Raw genomic sequence first — 19,605 nt, 5'->3', positions numbered from 1 at the left:
ATCCACCGATTAGAATGATTATGATCTTTTTCTAGCATGCTGAGATCATGTGGGACACATGCCGTCCGCTACTTCGTAGATTGCTCTAGCGCGCGGTATTTCTGAAGATAGAAAATCCAAACTGTATCCAAAAAATATATTTTATTTTAGTAAATGATCTAAATATTAAATAATTATAATTTTTTATCATTAAAAAATTATTTTTTAAAATAAAAAAATAAAGATTTTGAAATTATGGTTAGAATCTAAAATACCTATGATACGGAACTCCACTTCCTCATCTAGAAGACGTGGCCCCATCCGTCAATTGTGAGGCTTTACTCTTTAAGATAAGTTGAGGTGCAAGTAAATCAAGTTGGAACGGATCATGAGTCTCTGATTCGATCTAATTTTTTGATCAGTTTCTAATATTGAATCGAAATCTAATTTAATAGAAGATTAGATTAGATTTAATCAAATCTATGGCTAAAATTTTTTATCCAATATGATATTCAGATCGAATCGGATCCATGTATAATCCATCTCTAACTCGAAAGTTTTTTAATCTAGATCGGATTTGGACCTGCTTTAGGTCAAACATAGCAACTATATTTTAATTACCATATATAAATAATTATTATTAACTACATAAAATAGACAATAAATAATATTATTTTTAAAATAAATTAAAATATAAAAATAATTTTAAATTCATCTTTATGTCAAAGATATTATTCATACAAGCCTTAAATTACAATTTGGAGACTCAAAACGAATTCGGATCTTAATAATAATAATATATATATATATATATATATATATATATATATATATATATATATATATATATGTATGAGATTTGGGTCTAACCAGATTTTAGAGTAGAAGATTCAAAATTGATCTAATGAACCAAATAGATTGGGTTGAATTCAAATTTCATAAATCTAAATTTAATTTAAAAAATAAAATCAATCTAATTTTAGAATCTAACTGACTCCCAAAGATTTTTTAGGATGGATCAAATCGGATCTAAACGAGCCAGGCTGGATCAGATAATAAGTCAAACTGACTCATTTGCAGCCTTAAGGGTAAATGAAGTCGAATCATCCTTCACCTTGTGGGTTGTCACCCTCCTGCCCTATTAGCCTGTGGGCCACGGTCCACTGGCACCTCGTGGATTGAGTAAATGCCCTTTAAATGAATGCCCTCCAATTTCTTTACATGTTTTACTTTTCCTTTGCTTCTAATCAAACTCAAATAGACTTGTTATTAAATTCCAGATCCCGCGTTCCGCAGAAACCTCACCGTTATAAAATCCACAGTCCACCACGTTACACCAATTGCCTCCCAACCAATCACCGAGCACGACTCATTCTCTGAATTCTATTATTTTGTAGGACTTGTCCCCTCGTTGGACTGCAGACCCGGTCCACCCGTCTCTTCCAAAGTGTTTTATAATCTAGATGAAAAGTAGTTTCAAACACGGATGCTTATAGTATTTTTTTTTTTTAGCAAAGATGTTTATAATATTGGGATGGTCGTTTTAGCAACTTCATCCCACTGATGTTATAATTCCATTTAATAGTCATGCAATGTGACACTTCTTGCACGATATCATAATGACTTTTTTTTTTTTTTTTTTTGACTTTGTGGATGTTTCATATATATATATATATATATGAAAATATTGAAGATTAGTATAAAGATTTTATATATTGTAGACAAAGATTTTCTCATAACATTGTTAGTTAGCTAAGCGTTGAACTTGATCATGTCCATCATAATAGAGTAAACAAATACAATAATAATAATAATAATAATAAAGAAGAAATAAAAATCCATTATAGCAGTATTATATGGGTAGAAGAATAGTTCTGCACATATGCTGTTGTGGAGCTATCATGGAGTTATTAAAACTTTAAGAAGTGCACCAATGGAAATGAAAAAGGTTTGATAACGGGGGATGATTTCACAAATTAGATGCCAAGGATCAAAGCCTTAGAGGAAGGAGGTCCATGACATATTCAAATAGGGCTTGAAAACAAGATAGCTTTTCTTCATAGAATAAGAGATGTGGCTTAGGAATGCGTCCGTGAACAGCTCTAGGGTTCTTTTCAAAATAATTTACTGGCTATGGAATTAGACTTGAAAACTTCCGCTAACCCGCCTCCTTTTATTTCGACGTGGAGACTAGGTTATGTCAATGTGTGATATCGGTCTAATAGAAGCCTAACGCCTCATTACCTCATGACCTTGAGGTGGGCCAATCAGCTACGCTATTGAAGAATTAAGGCAGAGTTTTCCTATAAATTTCGTGTCCAACAAGTGTCCGGCATATGCTCATTGTCAAATGACGCTTAAATGTGACAATGAAGCTAATAAGTACCTACATATACAGGAAATAGCGATGCATGTCATATGGTCCATGGAGAAATATGTATTTGCAAGTACCTGCAAGATAAAATAATGCTTAAAGAAAAATCAACACAACGAGATATTGCATTAGACTCCTGTTCTTATATTCAGATGTGTTATATGCAAGCGTGAAAGATCGGATGTCTTGCTCTTTCTTCAGTTCAATGTTGTACTAATGTTAATTAAGTGATACATAAACACTAGTCATATACATGAGGGGAAAGTCCTAATAGATTGTGTATGTTGAGTGCTACTTGTCTAGATATGATTATTAGATATACTTGGTGTTTCTAGTTGTAGAAATTTCATCATTGTCGTTATCATCATCATTGTAAAAATCTTTTTCTATCGTATATATAAATATATAAGTCAGCAATAGAAGATGATTCCAACTAAAGAAGACTTTATGTGATGATTGAATGGATTTTAGCCCTCTAAGATTGAATGCTGAATTTCTTAAAAGAAAAACTTTAAAATTTCATGTAATTTAAAATCTTAATGGGAGCATTTGGTGACCTAACTTAGATCACTATGTGATCTAAGATCATTGGTGATCCAAATCCTAAGGTGATGTAATATCTAGTGATCTAATATCAGAATATTTAGTTTGTCATAGTGCAATGATTAAAGATCATTGGGTATGTACAAGCTACTTGTTTGGTATGCCGCGGAAATTCAAGTTCATCGATCATATAATACCAAAAATATCCTAATAACTTGTTTGGAAGTTAGGATTGAGAATTGGGATAAAAAAAAAATAAAACAAAATCAAATAGATTTTTTCTGCAACAAGAGAAGGAAGGATTTCCTTCTCTTTCCGTAAATGACACTCCAAATATTTATGCGCGTTCCTTCTCTTTCATGAAGAAGACGCCTCAATTATCCACCCCACGTGTACGGAAAAAAAAATATCACAGCAAAAAAAAAATAGTTTTCTCTTTCTGAAAGTCTCTCAATCGTGAGGGTACTTTGATTAATATATTTTAATATAAAATCACCATGATGGAGCTATATTGGATATCCATCCTCAAGAGCGAATTTTCTATCACCGTGTTGAATGGTGATTTGAAGAGTGAGGATGATTTCATTTAATATAAGATCACCATGATGGAGCTATGTTGGATATCCATCCTCAAGAGCAAATTTTCTATCACCGTGTTGAATGATGATTTGAAGAGTGAGGGTGATTTGAAATCACCATCACATAAAATCACCATGATGCAATTAAATACGATAATTTCATCACCTCTATCCACATCATCTTTGATCCTGGATGGATCACCCCATACCAAATATCCCTAATAAGTCTACACATGAATTCTCTTATTAAATTTGATCTACTTTTACTGCTCTAAAGACATGTTAAATCCATAACTACCACTATCCAATCTATAAAAAGTTCTCCCAAATCAAAGTTGCGAAAGATATAGGCTCCACGAAAATGCCAAACCCTAGCACAAGAGAGCAATACTTACAACATCGACTTTTACTTAATTTGTTCTCAAAAGTGTAAACCATCATTTGGTGCGAACAAGTAAGCTTACTCTCGCGCTAGTTTTCCTTTTGTTCATCGGTTCAATTCAATGTCAATTCCTTGGTTCCGGTCCCAACAAGCTAAAGAGACAAGGCCATCCAAAGGTTTCTAGAAAGGTCTGTGAATGATCCATGATATTTTCTCTGATCCATTTTAAGAATTGCAATACATTAATGTGGTTGCCAAGCTAGCAAGGCATTAATCAGGAGAAACATGATATGCGCATGGAACTGTGGATCACAAAAGCATTAAGCAAAACTTTATTTTGTTTCTTTTGATCTGGATGAATTGTCCATCTCTACTTTCTAATTTTGCACTTTGATACATAAAACTAGAAATTGCAAAGAAGGAATTACTTCATATCATTCTATGCCGGGTCATGAAATCCGTCTATTCAAAATCTTGCATCTATCCTGCCCAAACCTAGTTCATCCTCCCCATTGTGGAAGCTGGTCATTCGAAGACATGTCAAAGGAAGCTGTGGATTTGAATTCTACTACACTAATGCAAGAGTTTCCTATTTTTAATGGAGAATGTTGCTAGAGGTCTGCTGTACTATAACAACTAATTGAATTTTACACATTTAAGTCTTTTTTTTTTTATTACAGTTTCCAATTTGTTAATTCACCTGAGAACTGAACACATTTACTGTTTCCCCTGCACAAATACATTACATATTTGCACACAATTATTTTATTGATTATATTTTCTAAATACTGGAAACAACCACTATTCTGTTGTACACAGATTTTTGTTGTTTGCACACATGTTTCTTTTAGTTGTGCTTAAAATATAATTTTTATAAAAAAAATATAATTATTATCTAAATATTAAAATTATTATGTGAGCATTATAGCTCAGCAATAGAGTAATTCTTTTTTTACATAACATAAATTCATATATATAAGTACATGCATGTACATACACACACACACATATATATATATATATATATATATATATATATATATATATATATATATATATATATATATATATATATATAAATAAAGAGAGAGAGGGAGAGAGAGTCAGAACAGAATTAGATTTTCAAATTCGATCAAATCAAAACTCGTTAATAAAAATCCTACATCAATGATCCAAATCATTGAATATGATTTATTATTTCAAAATTAATTATATATAAAAAAATTATATGATTTAAAAATCTTAATCTACGCATCAAGTAGTCAAAATTTAAATAATTTAAATAAAATTTAATTAAATATATTTTTAATAATTTAATATATAAAATAAAAATTTTTAAATTATATAATTTTTTTTTGGTGTAACTGGTTTCTCCACTAGAAAAAGGAAGTCAAAAGGATCTGCGTTCTGATTCCAGGTACTTTCCTCTTACAAAGATTTGCGTGTCTGGAGATAAAGCCTACTCTAAATTAACCAACGACCACGGCACTTATCAGTCAGTTGGATTCGGTTGTCCCCTTCCAAGCATGATCTTTCGTACATGTGTCCGTGGGAGGTTAGCTAATTATGCATTATTCGCGGATACAAGAACAAAAGCTTTATTTCGGCCTTTCTTTCACTTTTGCTTATTCCTGTCACAACAAACTAACGAGGGAAACATCCCTAACCGATGGGACATTAAACTTCGCTAACACGCCATCTTCAGCAATGCGGCTCACTCACAACTCCAAAAAGCTTCTATTATCGAGAATATCTGGCCACATACTTTGCATGCATGTAGGTCATGGATAATATGTGGCTAAGCAAATGGAAACACGAAGGCATAGGCAACTTATGGCTGACCAAGATCCTTTGTGGTGCAGCATGTGCACCGTAGATTATTATGCATCCCTCAATAGCCATCATTAGAAGATGGATGGCTATTAAATGATATATGCCGTATATAACACGGCATGCAATCATTAACTGTCTCATTTGATAGTCGTCCATCTTTTAATGACAGTATCTATGGTTGCATATAATGCTGTACAATATTATACGAATACTGCAAGTGCACAGCACATACTTGTAGACTATCTTTTTTAATGACTGTCCCTCTCTTGATGGCGGTCATCCATGGCTTTGCAATACTCTCCGGTGTTGCACGGGCACCGTAAAAGTTTCGTGCTCACCTATAGTTAAGACCTCCTTTGATTTAGTTGGAAGCTGGAAAGATACATGACAATGACTCTTGTTCATAAAGTATTGCATCTATACTTTATCTAAATGGGACGAGAAAGTCAAAGTCTAGTTACCGGCGAGGCCACATATGCACCTTATCATATATATAACCACTTTTATAATTATTTTGTAGTTAGTTTAGCACCTTCCTAATATTCTGATAGAATTAAAAAAAAAATCATAAAAACAAATATATCATTTTTGAGATTAGATGGGGCTAATCTTTACCTTCTAACTTAAGAGTCGAACCTAATTAAAATCAAACCCTCATCTACTTATTTGAGTGGCAATGGATGATACTAACAATTGCACTCGGTTTTAATGGCCACATTTGTCTTAGTGGAGACATTCGTGAATGTGAATCTTGTTCGAACCCAAATTGTTTGGATGATATGTTCATGTCCGACAATTGCATTAAATAATGTTAGATTTGATTAGAATTAACTGCTTTCTCAAATAAAACTATATCCATCATTAATTAAATTTTCAAACTCAAGTTTTGTTTTAAGTTGATATTAGTATGCTCGATGCATCATGCGCCACATCATTTTTAATTGACAATAAAGCTGCTATTGGTCCCAATGAAGCTTAGATGAACATGATGGGGAAGTGACATTAATTTGCAATGAGAATTTACAAAGCCAGCCATAAATAGTTGAGAAAAAGCCTTGATTTTGTAGTTATGGCATCCTTAAATGATACCAAGAGTTTATGTAGATGATTGCAGTTAGATGTTGACCTTTAAATCACATTGAAATCTTCATAACACATTCTGATCGAACCCGGCTACGAACACCCAACACATCATGCAGTATGTTCGACATCCAACGCAATAATCCTATAAGTCAGATTGGATTACTTGCTCTCAGAATTATGTTATCCAAGTATGCACATAGTATACATTTACGAGCGGCAAAGAGAAAAGAAGAATCGGGTTAAAATCTGGAACGAAGCAAACCATACTCATTGTTCGTTCACGGATAGACATCAAAATATTAGCAAACTAGAAATCAGGATACAATGTCACCCATTTCTCGTTCGCAAATTTAGTCATATATGTACAACTACTGCAAACAAAATACATGCAAGCGGCTGCTTGGGGAGCGCTTGGTTTTTACTTCATTACTTGTAAAGCGTTTGATGGCAGTACTCCTCTGTAGTGATGCGCCCGGTCCTTCCTACTTGGACTGGGGAGGCGGATTTTGGGGTGGTCTGATCATCATTTTTTTCCTCATCACTCACAGATCATGATTGTTTGCTTGAAACCGTGAGATCAACGGCTACGCTTGCGGGTCTATCTGTTCTATTGATTCGCACTCTGCTCTTTTTTTTTTTAATTATTATTTTTTAAGTTTTTATCCTGTGCTCATCTAGTCATCTTCCCTTTGGTTTAGCTATTCATTTGCTATAGCAATGAAGCATATAAAATGCAAGCTATTTATTTAATAATGAGTATCCCATGCATGATTACGATCTCATCAATCAAAACATATTGCAGTAAATTTGGGCGACAAATTCTCAATTCTAGTTGGCATAATCTTTGATAGTTTATTCATGTCAGGCTATAGCCTATAAGAGGTACGATAATGCAAATGATAGAATTCTAAAACTTTGGGCCTCGTAATGGTACGATAATGCAATGCGCTTTTTTCTTCGTGAATTCTTGCTTCTCTGTTTGTATTCTTTTTCTTAGTTCCTTGCAATTTTATTCTTCCTTCTGAAGATTTCTGAGGTGCACACATTTCATCATAAACCAATTCTAAAAATTTTGGGATAAGCTTGTAACTTTCTAGTTATGTGCAAAACTGATGATAGAAGGATCTTTAAAGATTCCGCATCCTTCACAAGCTCTGATGATCCAAATATTTTGAAAGAAAATAATTTAAGCATAAAAACTGAAGTTGCCGAGTGTGTCGAAGTGGAACTTCTTTAGATGGTATGATTTTCCACTTCCCTGGCAACCAATTGTTCAAGACCACACAGATTAAGGTCTCCTACGTCCAATTTTTACAGAAACCGGTTGCATGCTCAGAAAAAAGAAAGGATGCCAGATTGCAATCACAAAAACTAAACTGATAGCTGCAAGAGTTGTGACCTATATCTGCAGCATCACTGCAGACTTGCTGCTGTTGATGAAGGAACGAGCAACAATTGGAGGGCACAGCAATACACAACATCATGTCCGACTTGATTTACAGCCCTCTTTACATCTCAATTGGAACGAAAGAATCACAATAGGAAACCTTGTTATAAATTAACCTCAAGCCATGACAGATGGAACTGGGTCGGCAAGCTATGGCAATTTTCACATGTTGCTCACTTTGAGAGAAGACATTCCACGTTTCCAGGTGTATGACCTCCGATTAAATTGCTGAGGGATGAAGCTAAGCCCAAACATCTCCTTGAGTGCCTGCCCTGGCTCTAGTAGTCCTACTAGACTTGCAACAAGAGAAGCACTCTCTCTAATGTGTTCCAGATCTCCGGTTTCAGTCCATAGGCATCGGGCAAGCTGTAGTCTCCTTTGTTTAGAGTCCAAAGCAATTCCCCATTTGGTGTAGAGGCACTCTCTTTCTTCTACTGACAGCCTCTTTTGCATCCGCCTACACAGCATCTGCCTTTCACGCCGCAGCTTCTTTGTACTGCCCACCACAGAATATCACTTAGAGCTGATTAAGCAAAACTAACTCCAAGTTTAGATAACAGAGAAAAGAAGGAAAATGTAGCACAAGAGCACGATGATACCTCGACAAGATGGCAGTAATTTGACTTCCATCTGCTGTTTTATCAAGATTTCCCTGAGAGTAAGTGTTCTTTAGAAAGGATAACCTCCTGAGCTCCACTTCCATGTAGATAGAATCTGTTGGATCGCCTTTGAAGAGGAGGAAAAAGTAAGTTCTATGAACCAAGGAAACATTGCATGCATGCCAAAGCTCAATTATCTCTTGCTGCTTTCTCTCGAACTCCAGCAGCCATCTTGAAGGAGACTGAAAGGGGTCTAAGATTGTATACAGTCCTATGCTCCTTACGGTTCCCTCTGCTCCAATATCTTCATTGGCATTCGGTTCCACCTCCTGATATCAAACAGAAGATCAATATCAATACAGGTATGTTAAAAAAAAAGTCCCTATGTTATGACTATTAACATATCGAGAAATTCATTATTTGTTGTCAACTTGGCAAGAACACACTGAGTGGTCAGGTCATCGTACTTGGTGAACTATCTAAGAAGGTCTAAAGAAGGATCATTTCCAACCAGAAAAAAAAAATATATCACAATCTCTTAGTCACATCATAATACAATCAGTCACAGATCCTGAATAATCTATACATAGTAATTCGACAATCATTTTAGCACTGCCACTAGAAAGAGCAACAAGAGCAAACTAAGTATGCCGAAGATGTTACAATAAGGTCTAATGTTATAAAGCTGAAACATTATAAATCAAATCACTATAATATCCTATTGAGCATGCAAACATCAATGCATTATGCCATAATGACATTATTTGTGGTGTATTGTGACTAACAAAAGCACAGAAACAACACAATGTAATATATTTTCCTTCATGCAAACTTATCCACACCTGACCCCCAGTGCATTGTTTCTGATGCTGAACTTTAGCCATCTCTTTAAGTTCGGCAACAAAATCATCAATGCAACCAATGTTCCCTTCAGCATTAGTCTCGACACTCTGTTCTTCAAGAGCACTAGGTCCAGAAATCTGAGATCCTTCTCTCGAAAGTCTTTCCATTTCGGCATCATACTTTAATGTAATCTGTCTTCTCTGCAATCCTTCAGGCTTTCCAGAAAAATCCTTTAAAGACTTGTCAGGCGGCATGCAATCATTCTGCTCTGCCTCTTGGAACCAGGAAGAAGAGCTCATCAAAGTTGACCCACAGCTTCTACTCTTGTACAGGCCTCTAAATTTTGATCTCTCTCCAGCTGATGACCATAGAGATGATCCATCAGGATATGTTTTGACAAGACTATTAAATGTGTCCCTCACATTCTGCAGATGTTGCTCTAAGATGAGAGGATTTGCACTAAGAGGTCTCAAGCCCCTCTGCCCAATCAATCTTCGTTCTCGATCTCCATGCTTGTAAGAATCTATACTGAGATGTAGCAGATTTTTGTTTCCCCTAATCAAGAAAGATTCTGAATCTTCGCTTTTGCTTGTCTCATTCATCTCAATACAGCGGACCTCCTTGCATATGTCCTCAAAATCTTCACGGGGGTTCTGACCAATCTCACCTTCATTGTGATGTGGTAGTAGTCCAACAACAAGACTGCTGACTGGGTGCCTAGGTGATACCACAGCCTGTTTTTCAGCAACATGTAGGTAGTGTTTATTGTCTGATGTACCCAATTCTGCTGACCCAAAATCTAGATCATGATCAGCAACATCTGATGACTCTGATGCCGAAAGTACATCTTCACATGTGTACGGTACCTGGAATGTCAAAGTTCGGCTAGATTCCTCCTGAATAGATAAAGAGATATATGTTAGAGCATCACATCCAAATATGTACCTCAAACTTAAATTTAGAACTATGATAACATGGATACCCATCGAGTTGAAGCACAACCATCCCCAACAGCTTGGAGCAAATCCTCTAGCCGAGTTTGAGCTAGATCTCTTTGCTGGATCAGTTCCTTTATTTGTTTCTCCATCTGTAAAAAAATATAATATAATGGTAATTTTTTGAGGAACTTTATGTACTCAAAAAATCAGGTTGATGCATATACCTAAACAATAATAATAAAGATGCCCATCAAAATGAATATAATTCCTTTTTCTATGTTAACAGTAGAAATCCATCTGCAGTTTCAGGTAGCATGGCAATTATGGATCAGACATTGATCTTATGGACGATAAGCAAATAAAAGCAAACTACAACATCTGACTCTAAAGCTTAGAAACTAAATTCATGTGGCATACAGGCCATTAAATAGACATACACATGCAAGTTCAGAAGCATATGACTACGTGCACGAATGAAAATATTATATAATGACAAGATGAAATATTAGACAACTATTTTGTAACCTTTTTAATTTGAGCATCTCTCTCTTTTATTACTGCCTCAATACCGGAAGAAGTTCTTGGATATCTCAATTCGCTCTCCAATCTAGCAAGTTCCTTTTGCAAATGCTTGACCAATGCCTTATCAGACATAACTACATTGACCTGTGCACTGGTGACCACTTCTCTGGCACAACTTGCAAATAAAAGGGTATTCTTGGATTGCTCAATATGGCTTCGTGCAGGGCTCATTGTGCAAATAATTGCAGTTCTTGAATTACCTCCCAAGGAAGGTTGTAATATGCGTGTCAGCTTGGAATCGCGATATGGAATGTGGCTATTTCTTCCCTTGCTGTACCAACCAAGATAAACACATGAGTAATCAAGCAATCTAGAAAACGAAAAAACAATAATATAGTAGAGAATGTTCTAAAAAGTTAATTGACTCATCAAATTATATGATGGCACATCAAAGCAATAAGTAGGAAATAAGACCAAAACATCTTTCTTTGTTTCCACAATATGGGACATATATTTTAATTTTCTTCAAAAAATCAACCAAATAATAGAATTCATATGTTTTGCCCCAAATACAAATTAATCTCAAGACATGTACTTCAGCTATAGAAAATTACAGATCAACAGGGTTAAAGTATCGATCTGTTAATAATTTCTTTCCACCTCTGGTTAACCACACAACAATCTATTTTAATTTTATTCAAAAAATCAACCAAATAAGAGAATTCATATGTTTTGCCCCAAATACAAATTAATGTCAAGACATGTACTTCAGCTATAGAAAATTACAGATCAACAGGGTTAAAGTATCAATCTGTTAATAATTTCTTTCCACCTCTGGTTAACCACACAACAATCTAATTGCCTAGTCTTGATAATATTGAAAATCATATATCTACATATTATGTTGGTCAATTTTAGATCATACAGTCAACACTTCTCATAAAGAGTCCTACTTTCTGAAAACTTACGAGAGAAAACAACATTAGCAGATTTAAGGAAAATTCAATATAGTTTCTCAAAATGCCTCTAACAAAGCCAATAACTGTTGGCTAAATTGGTTGAAACCTCCTCCCTAAGGGGCTTGCCCATTGTCATAGTCCCATATCAAATAATAAAGGGGTGCAACATGGGTCTATTAACCAGGGCTGGCCCTCCTCCCAACAGCTTAAGCCCATTTTGGAAATCCTCACTCTCTGACCTTGACACAATATCCACCATCTTTCCAACCACTGCTACCGCAAGCTTACAAGTCATCCACTATAATTACATGGTCATCATCCAAGATCCTTTCAACGTTGATCTTGAGTGCCCAAAAATAATTCACATGCACATACACCATGCCCAAACGGCTTAACCTTTTGAGCATCCACTAGGGCAGTCAATCGGTTGAGGCAACTCAAGCAGTCCAAAGACTTGAGATGGAATAAACCAGGCTTTGACTAGATTTATTAGCCATAAAGCCTGACTTAGCCAGAGTTTGAGCATAATTGATGCTAGACCCAGACTGTAGTTTTGGAAGAAGATAATTGGCCTGGATCGAGCCGAGCCTAGCCTGGCCCAAAATAATATATTGAGTCAGGTCAGGCATGGGCTTCCTACACCTAGGTGCAGTCTAGGGTGGTCCAAACTCAAGCCTGAGATCTAAATCCCAGCTTTCAGGCCTAGGACACCCTCAGCCCACTGAAATGCCTACTGCCAGAACAACTACTCCACATTCTCTAGAAAAAAAATAACTTTCGCAAAAAAAATGGGGGAAAGGTAAGGTCAAAGATAAATATAAGAATTTGGCAAAGTTAGCTGAAATTATGTATTTCTGTATAGGACGTCATGGTTTATCAGTGAGGATCTTGATGACATATTAATCATGGAGATGGGCATATCGCTGTTTATGCGAATTATGTAGCTATTATATTTGGACTTCCAGGTTATTTTTGAAGAAGTATCCAGACCAGATTAAGAGTCCTGTTCAGTGTGAGGATTGTCTACATAAGTCATAGTTTATGTCTTCTTTAGGTCAGCCAAGTCATGGTGACAATCAAATTTGTTTCAATGAACCTTTCTATATAGTGGAATATATAGGGTGATCACCATTTCCCCTGATGGGCGCATATGTAAGTTCTGACAGGTTAAGCAGAAAATCAGATAGAAAAGCTATGTAGAATGTGATAACAGTCATCCCCATTCCTCTCCATTTATTGGATGGCAAAGTCAAGCAAACCCATAAGCATTGCACATGCCTCCTACCAGTCTGATGGTTAAGAGAGATTCTAATTATAGGATATAGTTTTGCAGGTCCAACTGCAATGGACCAGCTCAAATACAAGAGAAAGTCTAGAGCGAAATATCGCAGACTGGATATATTAATTTGCAGATGGTTGCATAGATCTAAACTCTGAAGAAAAATAAAAAGAAAAAGAAAAAAGTTATAATACCAAACAGAGAAAAATGTGATGGAGATATGTAAAACCTTTAATATCAGGAAGGAAAAATATTCAGGAAAGATGGACGACAGGCATCAAAAAGTTCAAAAAAGTGAATCCCTCTATTCTTAAGAGAACAACACCCTCACTCTGATAGGCTGATATGCATGAATAACGAGGGCAAACAACTTCATGTAGATTGATGATCACTAATAACAGACTCCAATACTTTCTCCTATGGATGGTGGCAACAATAAGAAGTGGCAGATCAGGCCGCCAGTTGCCAAATCTTCCAGAGGTAATTTTGCTGAGCAAGATAAGAAATTCAATAAAAAGTCTAATATGATGAATGTCAGCTTGATAAATAACTCAACTACTAAAACCAGATAGACTACTCCACAGTAATATCTACGTGCAACTTTCTCATGGTAGATGAAAACTAAGACTCAAAATACATTAGCAATGATAAAAAAAGAAAGAGAAATTAAAACTCCACAACCTTAGCTTACGAATAACAGTTCCCAGGGTAAGTAAACTTCGATTTATGTGGCATCCTTCTTTCAATCTTGCACCAATAGATAATGCCTGAGATGCACGTTCACTCCCTGCTAGATCGACAAAATTCTGCACTCCAACAACATACTAAGCTTCATACAACCTCCTCTTTGTGAATATGAGAATCATTACAATTAAATCAGAAGAAGCTTCATACCACATTGGCCACGAGTGTGCTTGAGTTCTCTCTGCCCAAAAACTCACGAGCAGAACTTTCAATAGTCTGCAATAATCCATTAGCAATTAGAAAATAATCAATTCCTTCTTTTGTTAAGGTAACATGGTAACATTTCTCCTAGAGTCACTCCACAGATCAAAATAGAACAAACCAGTTTGAGTATTTGATGTGATCTGGAGCTTGTTTCATTTAGGGAGGTCTCGCCTATCTTTCGTTGAGCTGGTCAAGCATAAAGTACACATGTATGTTTCAAGAGCTCTATTAGTTGGAAAGACATTTTTGTTCAAGGTTTTGCTTTTCACCTTCACACACAGAAATAAGCTCCTTAAGATGGTTCCAGTCCCTCAGTATTTCCTCCGTAAGTTTCTCTACTATGGTTCCTTTCTGCAAATACAATTTTTTTCTTCAAATTAGCACAAAAGACCTGTAAATGAAAGAAATGTTCTTTAAGAAAAAGACTTCACCTCCGGATCATCTAAAAGTCTAAGGGGAGTGCTGTCTGTGCTGAGGAGATCCTTTACAGCTTCATTGTATATCTCCATTGCCGAGAACTTCAGAACAAATGCTCTCTCCTCATGCTGCAAGAGGAACAAAACAATTACTAGTTGAGAAATAGATAGATAGATAGATAGATAGAGAGAGAGAGAGAAGCAATATGGGATATGACACAAACTAGAAATTAGTGCACAAGCTGAAACGTCAGGATCTTCGTAGATGCTACATTACCCTATGTATGTAGTCATATACATCAGCAACAGTGTACTCTGTTATTCCAGACATTGTATATGTCTTCCCACTGCTTGTTTGTCCATACGCAAAAATACTAGCTGGCAAAATATATGTAATCAACATTTTAGTTCATTATTCCATACCCAAAGACAGAGAGAGGAGATGGATGATCATACTTACCATTTATACCACTAACAACTGAAAGAGCAACTTCCTTAGCTGCTTCCTGGTACACTTGTCTTGTGGTGCGGTCACACCAAAATACTCTGTCTATCATCCACAGCAAAAAGGAGAATAAGCAAAACCAACAAGGAAGAAAACATCATCACAGTAAGCACTATTCTGGAGACAGAGGAACACAGAATTGGAAAAAATAAAAAAGCTTACAAATTTGCAAATGGATTCCTCCTGGTACAAGGATAATCCTGAAAATACTAAACTTGATAACAAGAAAGACCCACGGGGAACCACAAAATTAAAGCTTACATAAAGATGTGGATGGGATCAAATCCAATAAGAACTGAACATTATAAAACATCATCGTGTGAAAAATGTAAACTCACGGCATTGCAAGCGTCTAGATATAAAATGGACTAAAACCAAAACAGCATCCTCCACAAACACTAGCTCAAATCAATCTATAAGAAGTCCATTTAAATATTCAATAACCTTAGCAAGAATGTAATATTTCATTGGAAAATTCCTCACACCCAAAATTGTTAGAAGAAACAAAAAAGAATATTTTCAGGAAAATCAAAGGGATCAACATCAGAATTTCAATAACTCACCAAATGTGTAGGCGGTTGGGAACATGGCCCGTTCTGGTATGCAGTTCCTGAAAATAATGGTGGTATCATTGATGCACTCCCAGTCGCAGGGATCATTCCTTGCGATCTCCTTCTCACTCAGCGGCCTCAGCCTCACCGACACCACTATCCTCTCCGCCCTCCCACCGCCTCCTCCGCCACCACCTTCCTCTGCCACAGCTTCCAACCCCTCCGGCCGCGCGAACTCATCCCCGCCGACCGCCCCCATTCCTCCCCTCCCTCCTACTCCATCTGCAGCAAACTCCGGTGAACAAAGAATATAAAAAGGACACGTTCTTTCCTACGAATCCAATGAGGAAGAAGAAGAGGGAAAGACGGTTGGGTAGTTGCTGTTGGCGGTAGAGCGGCAGTCGCTGGGCGAAGGTACAGATAACGTTCGACGGAGCCGCCCGGTAGTTATGGATCGAGACCCAAACATCATCTGATCAGTGGTTCAGACGTCAATTACTAAAAATACCAGAGAAGTAAAGTTTTATTTATTTTTTTTTTCCATTTATATTCCAAATAAGATTTCCGGCTACTTTACTGTCGCTAGCCGGTGCGGTCGTCGGAGGCCGGCATCTCAATTGGATTTATCCCACGTTCATTCTCACAAGGGTCTTCCGGTTTTTTTTTTTAAATGGATCTAGGGGGAATGAGGAAATCTAAGGTGAGGTAAAGCCTCTCTATCCAGCAATTGATCTGGTTAGAATGTTCTCTCTCACATAGCATCTCAAGTCACGAAGGGGAATGCTTATTCCTACAGATTGTTTCAGATGTTTGGGGCAGAATAGCATTGGAAAGCCACCGAAACGATTCGAGAAGACATTGGACTGAATCTTGACAAGGGCATTCTAGCTTACTCCACAATGACTGTTTTATTGTATCTTTCATCTTGTGGAATAGGCATAAGAAGAATAAGGAGAGTGTATTCTTACCTTGAGCTTGACCAGGCTCCGAGATCTCTATGGCTTTAATAGGTCTTTAGCGAGAGAAATGGAACAGAGGAACCGCCCAGGAATAAAGAGAATAAGAGGAGGGGACGGTGGGGTTCTTGTGTGCACACATGGAAGAGAGACTTCTTCCCGCTATCCTATACTCCCCTAGGTGAAGACTTTTGGCTTTGGATTCCTTCAAGAAACCGTGAGAACGAGTAATATATAATATAATAAATATGTTTTGCTAGAGTGACTCCGCGATCGATTTATTCTTATCTCGATTAATTCAAGTGATTCGTTCCGTTAATTTGAGCGGTGGAAGCGGCTTGAAGCCCGCTGTCGGCAGTTGGTGGTCGCTAGAGAGTGGACGGACCGGCATGCAACCGTCCCTGCAACCGTAGCGCGCCCTCGCATTAATTCGTTCCTTCTTTTGTTGGTCAGGTCATGTCTCCCTTCGATCAAGGGTAGTTTGGCTCCGGGCAAGGGCTCCAAACTCTCGGGCAGCTTAAAGAAATAGAAAAAAAAATTGACATCAAACTGGGATGAGTAGGATCAAGGATCCTTGACAAAGGTAGCACAGTTTGGGTTGTCCCACAAGAGTAGACGTGTTTGACGCTTCCCCAACAAGTTGTGTTGCGCTTTCGCAATCTAGGTTGGTAGGTGGATGGGGACTTCATTTTAGAGGGCATGGATCTTTATCGCTGGAAAAGTGTTTCACTGTTAAATGCTTTTGATAGAAAGTGGATGCTTGGGATCGCAGAATGTGATATAATGTGGACTGTGATAATGATAATATTTATGATCATGAGAAATTAAATTTAATTTTACTTTATTTTGTTTATTTTTTGTTTGTTTGTCGGTGTTTTGTTTATATTTTATTTTTTGTCTTCTGTTTTCATTTATATTCTACAAATATATATCTATTTGTTTTTCATACGTTTGTAGTGCAGATTTCATTGCTGACTTGCTAGTCTGTATAATATTGTGTGTTTATTTTTGCGTTAGCCGCCACAAGCTCCATGAAATGTCATTTTTGGCAGGGTCAAGTCAGCCATGTGTTTGATTGGGGAATAAAGAAAGAATAAGGCCTGAAAGATATTGTATCTGATATGATTTTAAAATGCTATTATCAAAGATAATTATTCAAAAAAAAATGCTGCCATACGCATAAAACCCTCATTTATGCTTGTCTCCTTTTTTTTTCATTGGACAAAACAACCATTTCTAGAGTTATTTTTTAACCTATAACTAAACAAAAATAGACATAACTTATAAAATAACTATTTCAATAGGCTCATTATTTCTCCTCCATTTTTTCTTACTGTTGAACCAAAATTAATATTGCATTTATTTTGGGCATAGAGCATGATGAAGGCTCTAGTACCAAGTGGGTTCAGAAAAGCAAGAACACGGGTAGAATAACTATTCTACTCAAGCCCATGGGTCATGAAATTTTTTGTCAAAAAACATGCAATAAAATAGTATGTTATTCAAGTGTAGACTGCCACAAATGAAGTTGAAATCATGCCTATAATGTCAAGATTTGTAGCAAAAATAAATTAACAAGCTCTTTCATAATACTATGAGTGCAATATTAATCCAATTATAATAAGCTATATGATCACTGTTAGCAAGGAGCTAGTTAATTTTCTCAGACACAGGACAATTTGATTAACATGAGGAAGAAAATCTGACAGCTACACAAAGGGTAAGAGAAATTTGTTGTGATGAGTTGGTGCCACCGACCATTGGCCAAAGCTTGCTTAAACTTTCGTCAAGTAAGATGCTCCTTAGGGGAGGCTGGTTGGTGGCTCTCTAGCAGCTAAACTACGGTCTCACAGAAAGAGAGTTGGAATAGTTGGTCATCGTGTTCCTTTGATGCTCAGCAACAAAACCTCCTATTATTTATTTTTTGTCTGCTATATGTTGTTCTATAAAATTTTACTTGCAAGATTACCTGAGTTGATGGAAATTTTTTATAATACCTTTACTACTACTCCTATAGTTGATTATCATGGTGAAGGTGAATAGGCCTTGTAGAAATAACTAGTCTACAAAACAAACACTTGATCACAGCACTTTAAGTCTAGCTACCATTCTTCTTGTCAATTCCAGAGCAAGTAAATTTGATTTCTCCACGAAACACTCGATACTTTGCTTAGAAGAATGCAAACAAGCAATAATTGTGCCTACTAATGAGTACGAGCCCATCAATATCTTGCACACACATTGTGGAGCTGATTGGCCGACAAATTAGGCTGAGAACCATAGGCTGAGCAATAAGAAGTTGGAAAAGTTTAGGTTGTAATGATTTGCACTCACAAATAGTAACAAGATGGCAGATGAGAGGCAAGGGATAAGATTCAATTGTCATGTTAATATACTGTTCCACATTTGAGTCATGGGCCGGGCTTTTTTTCTTTTCTTTTGATAAAAGGGAGGTGTAAAACACATTTGAACCTGCACCCTTCCCCATCACCACCATCTACAAGCATTAACAGTATCTCAATTTAAGCCATTTATCATCAAATCTTAGCTACTTGGATGAAGATGTAATTTTTAGTTGGACCAATCCACCACTAAATTGATGGATCAATCCAACCGCAAAGTAGTACACATGAACATGTATGGATCATGCTCTTTTTCTTTTCATTCATCATTGTGCATATTGCTTCACAATTAGATTGATCCACCGGTTGAGTAGTGGATCTGATCTAACCAATAATCACTCGAGATATTTTATAGGGATCAGTCTGGTTAATTTGAAATAAACTTTTTTTCTTTTAGCAAAGGTTAATTTGAATTAATATGCTGAGAATAGCTACCATAATAAAATTGAGGGAAAGAAGAAAATGTTT

General features: G+C 36.4%; 1 protein-coding gene across 1 annotated transcript; it reads right to left on the bottom strand.

Annotated features, from left to right (window-relative positions):
• Positions 1-8,127: 8,127 nt before the first annotated feature.
• Positions 8,128-16,944, bottom strand: LOC105054055 (kinesin-like protein KIN-7F). Its single transcript, XM_010935445.4, has 14 exons — positions 16,748-16,944; positions 15,792-16,251; positions 15,184-15,273; positions 15,001-15,101; positions 14,739-14,852; positions 14,577-14,658; positions 14,426-14,493; positions 14,254-14,319; positions 14,041-14,165; positions 11,125-11,452; positions 10,644-10,748; positions 9,661-10,557; positions 8,819-9,147; positions 8,128-8,715 (listed from the first exon to the last, which is right to left on the bottom strand). Exons 2-14 carry the CDS (start codon positions 16,036-16,038, stop codon positions 8,382-8,384), a joined length of 2,886 nt encoding a protein of 961 aa, XP_010933747.1. The 5' UTR covers positions 16,039-16,251; positions 16,748-16,944; the 3' UTR covers positions 8,128-8,381.
• Positions 16,945-19,605: the final 2,661 nt, after the last annotated feature.

The sequence above is a fragment of the Elaeis guineensis genome, chromosome 11 (genome assembly GCF_000442705.2).
Source record: "Elaeis guineensis isolate ETL-2024a chromosome 11, EG11, whole genome shotgun sequence".
NCBI lineage: Eukaryota > Viridiplantae > Streptophyta > Magnoliopsida > Arecales > Arecaceae > Elaeis > Elaeis guineensis.
This window is presented reverse-complemented; position numbering and strand designations above follow the sequence as displayed.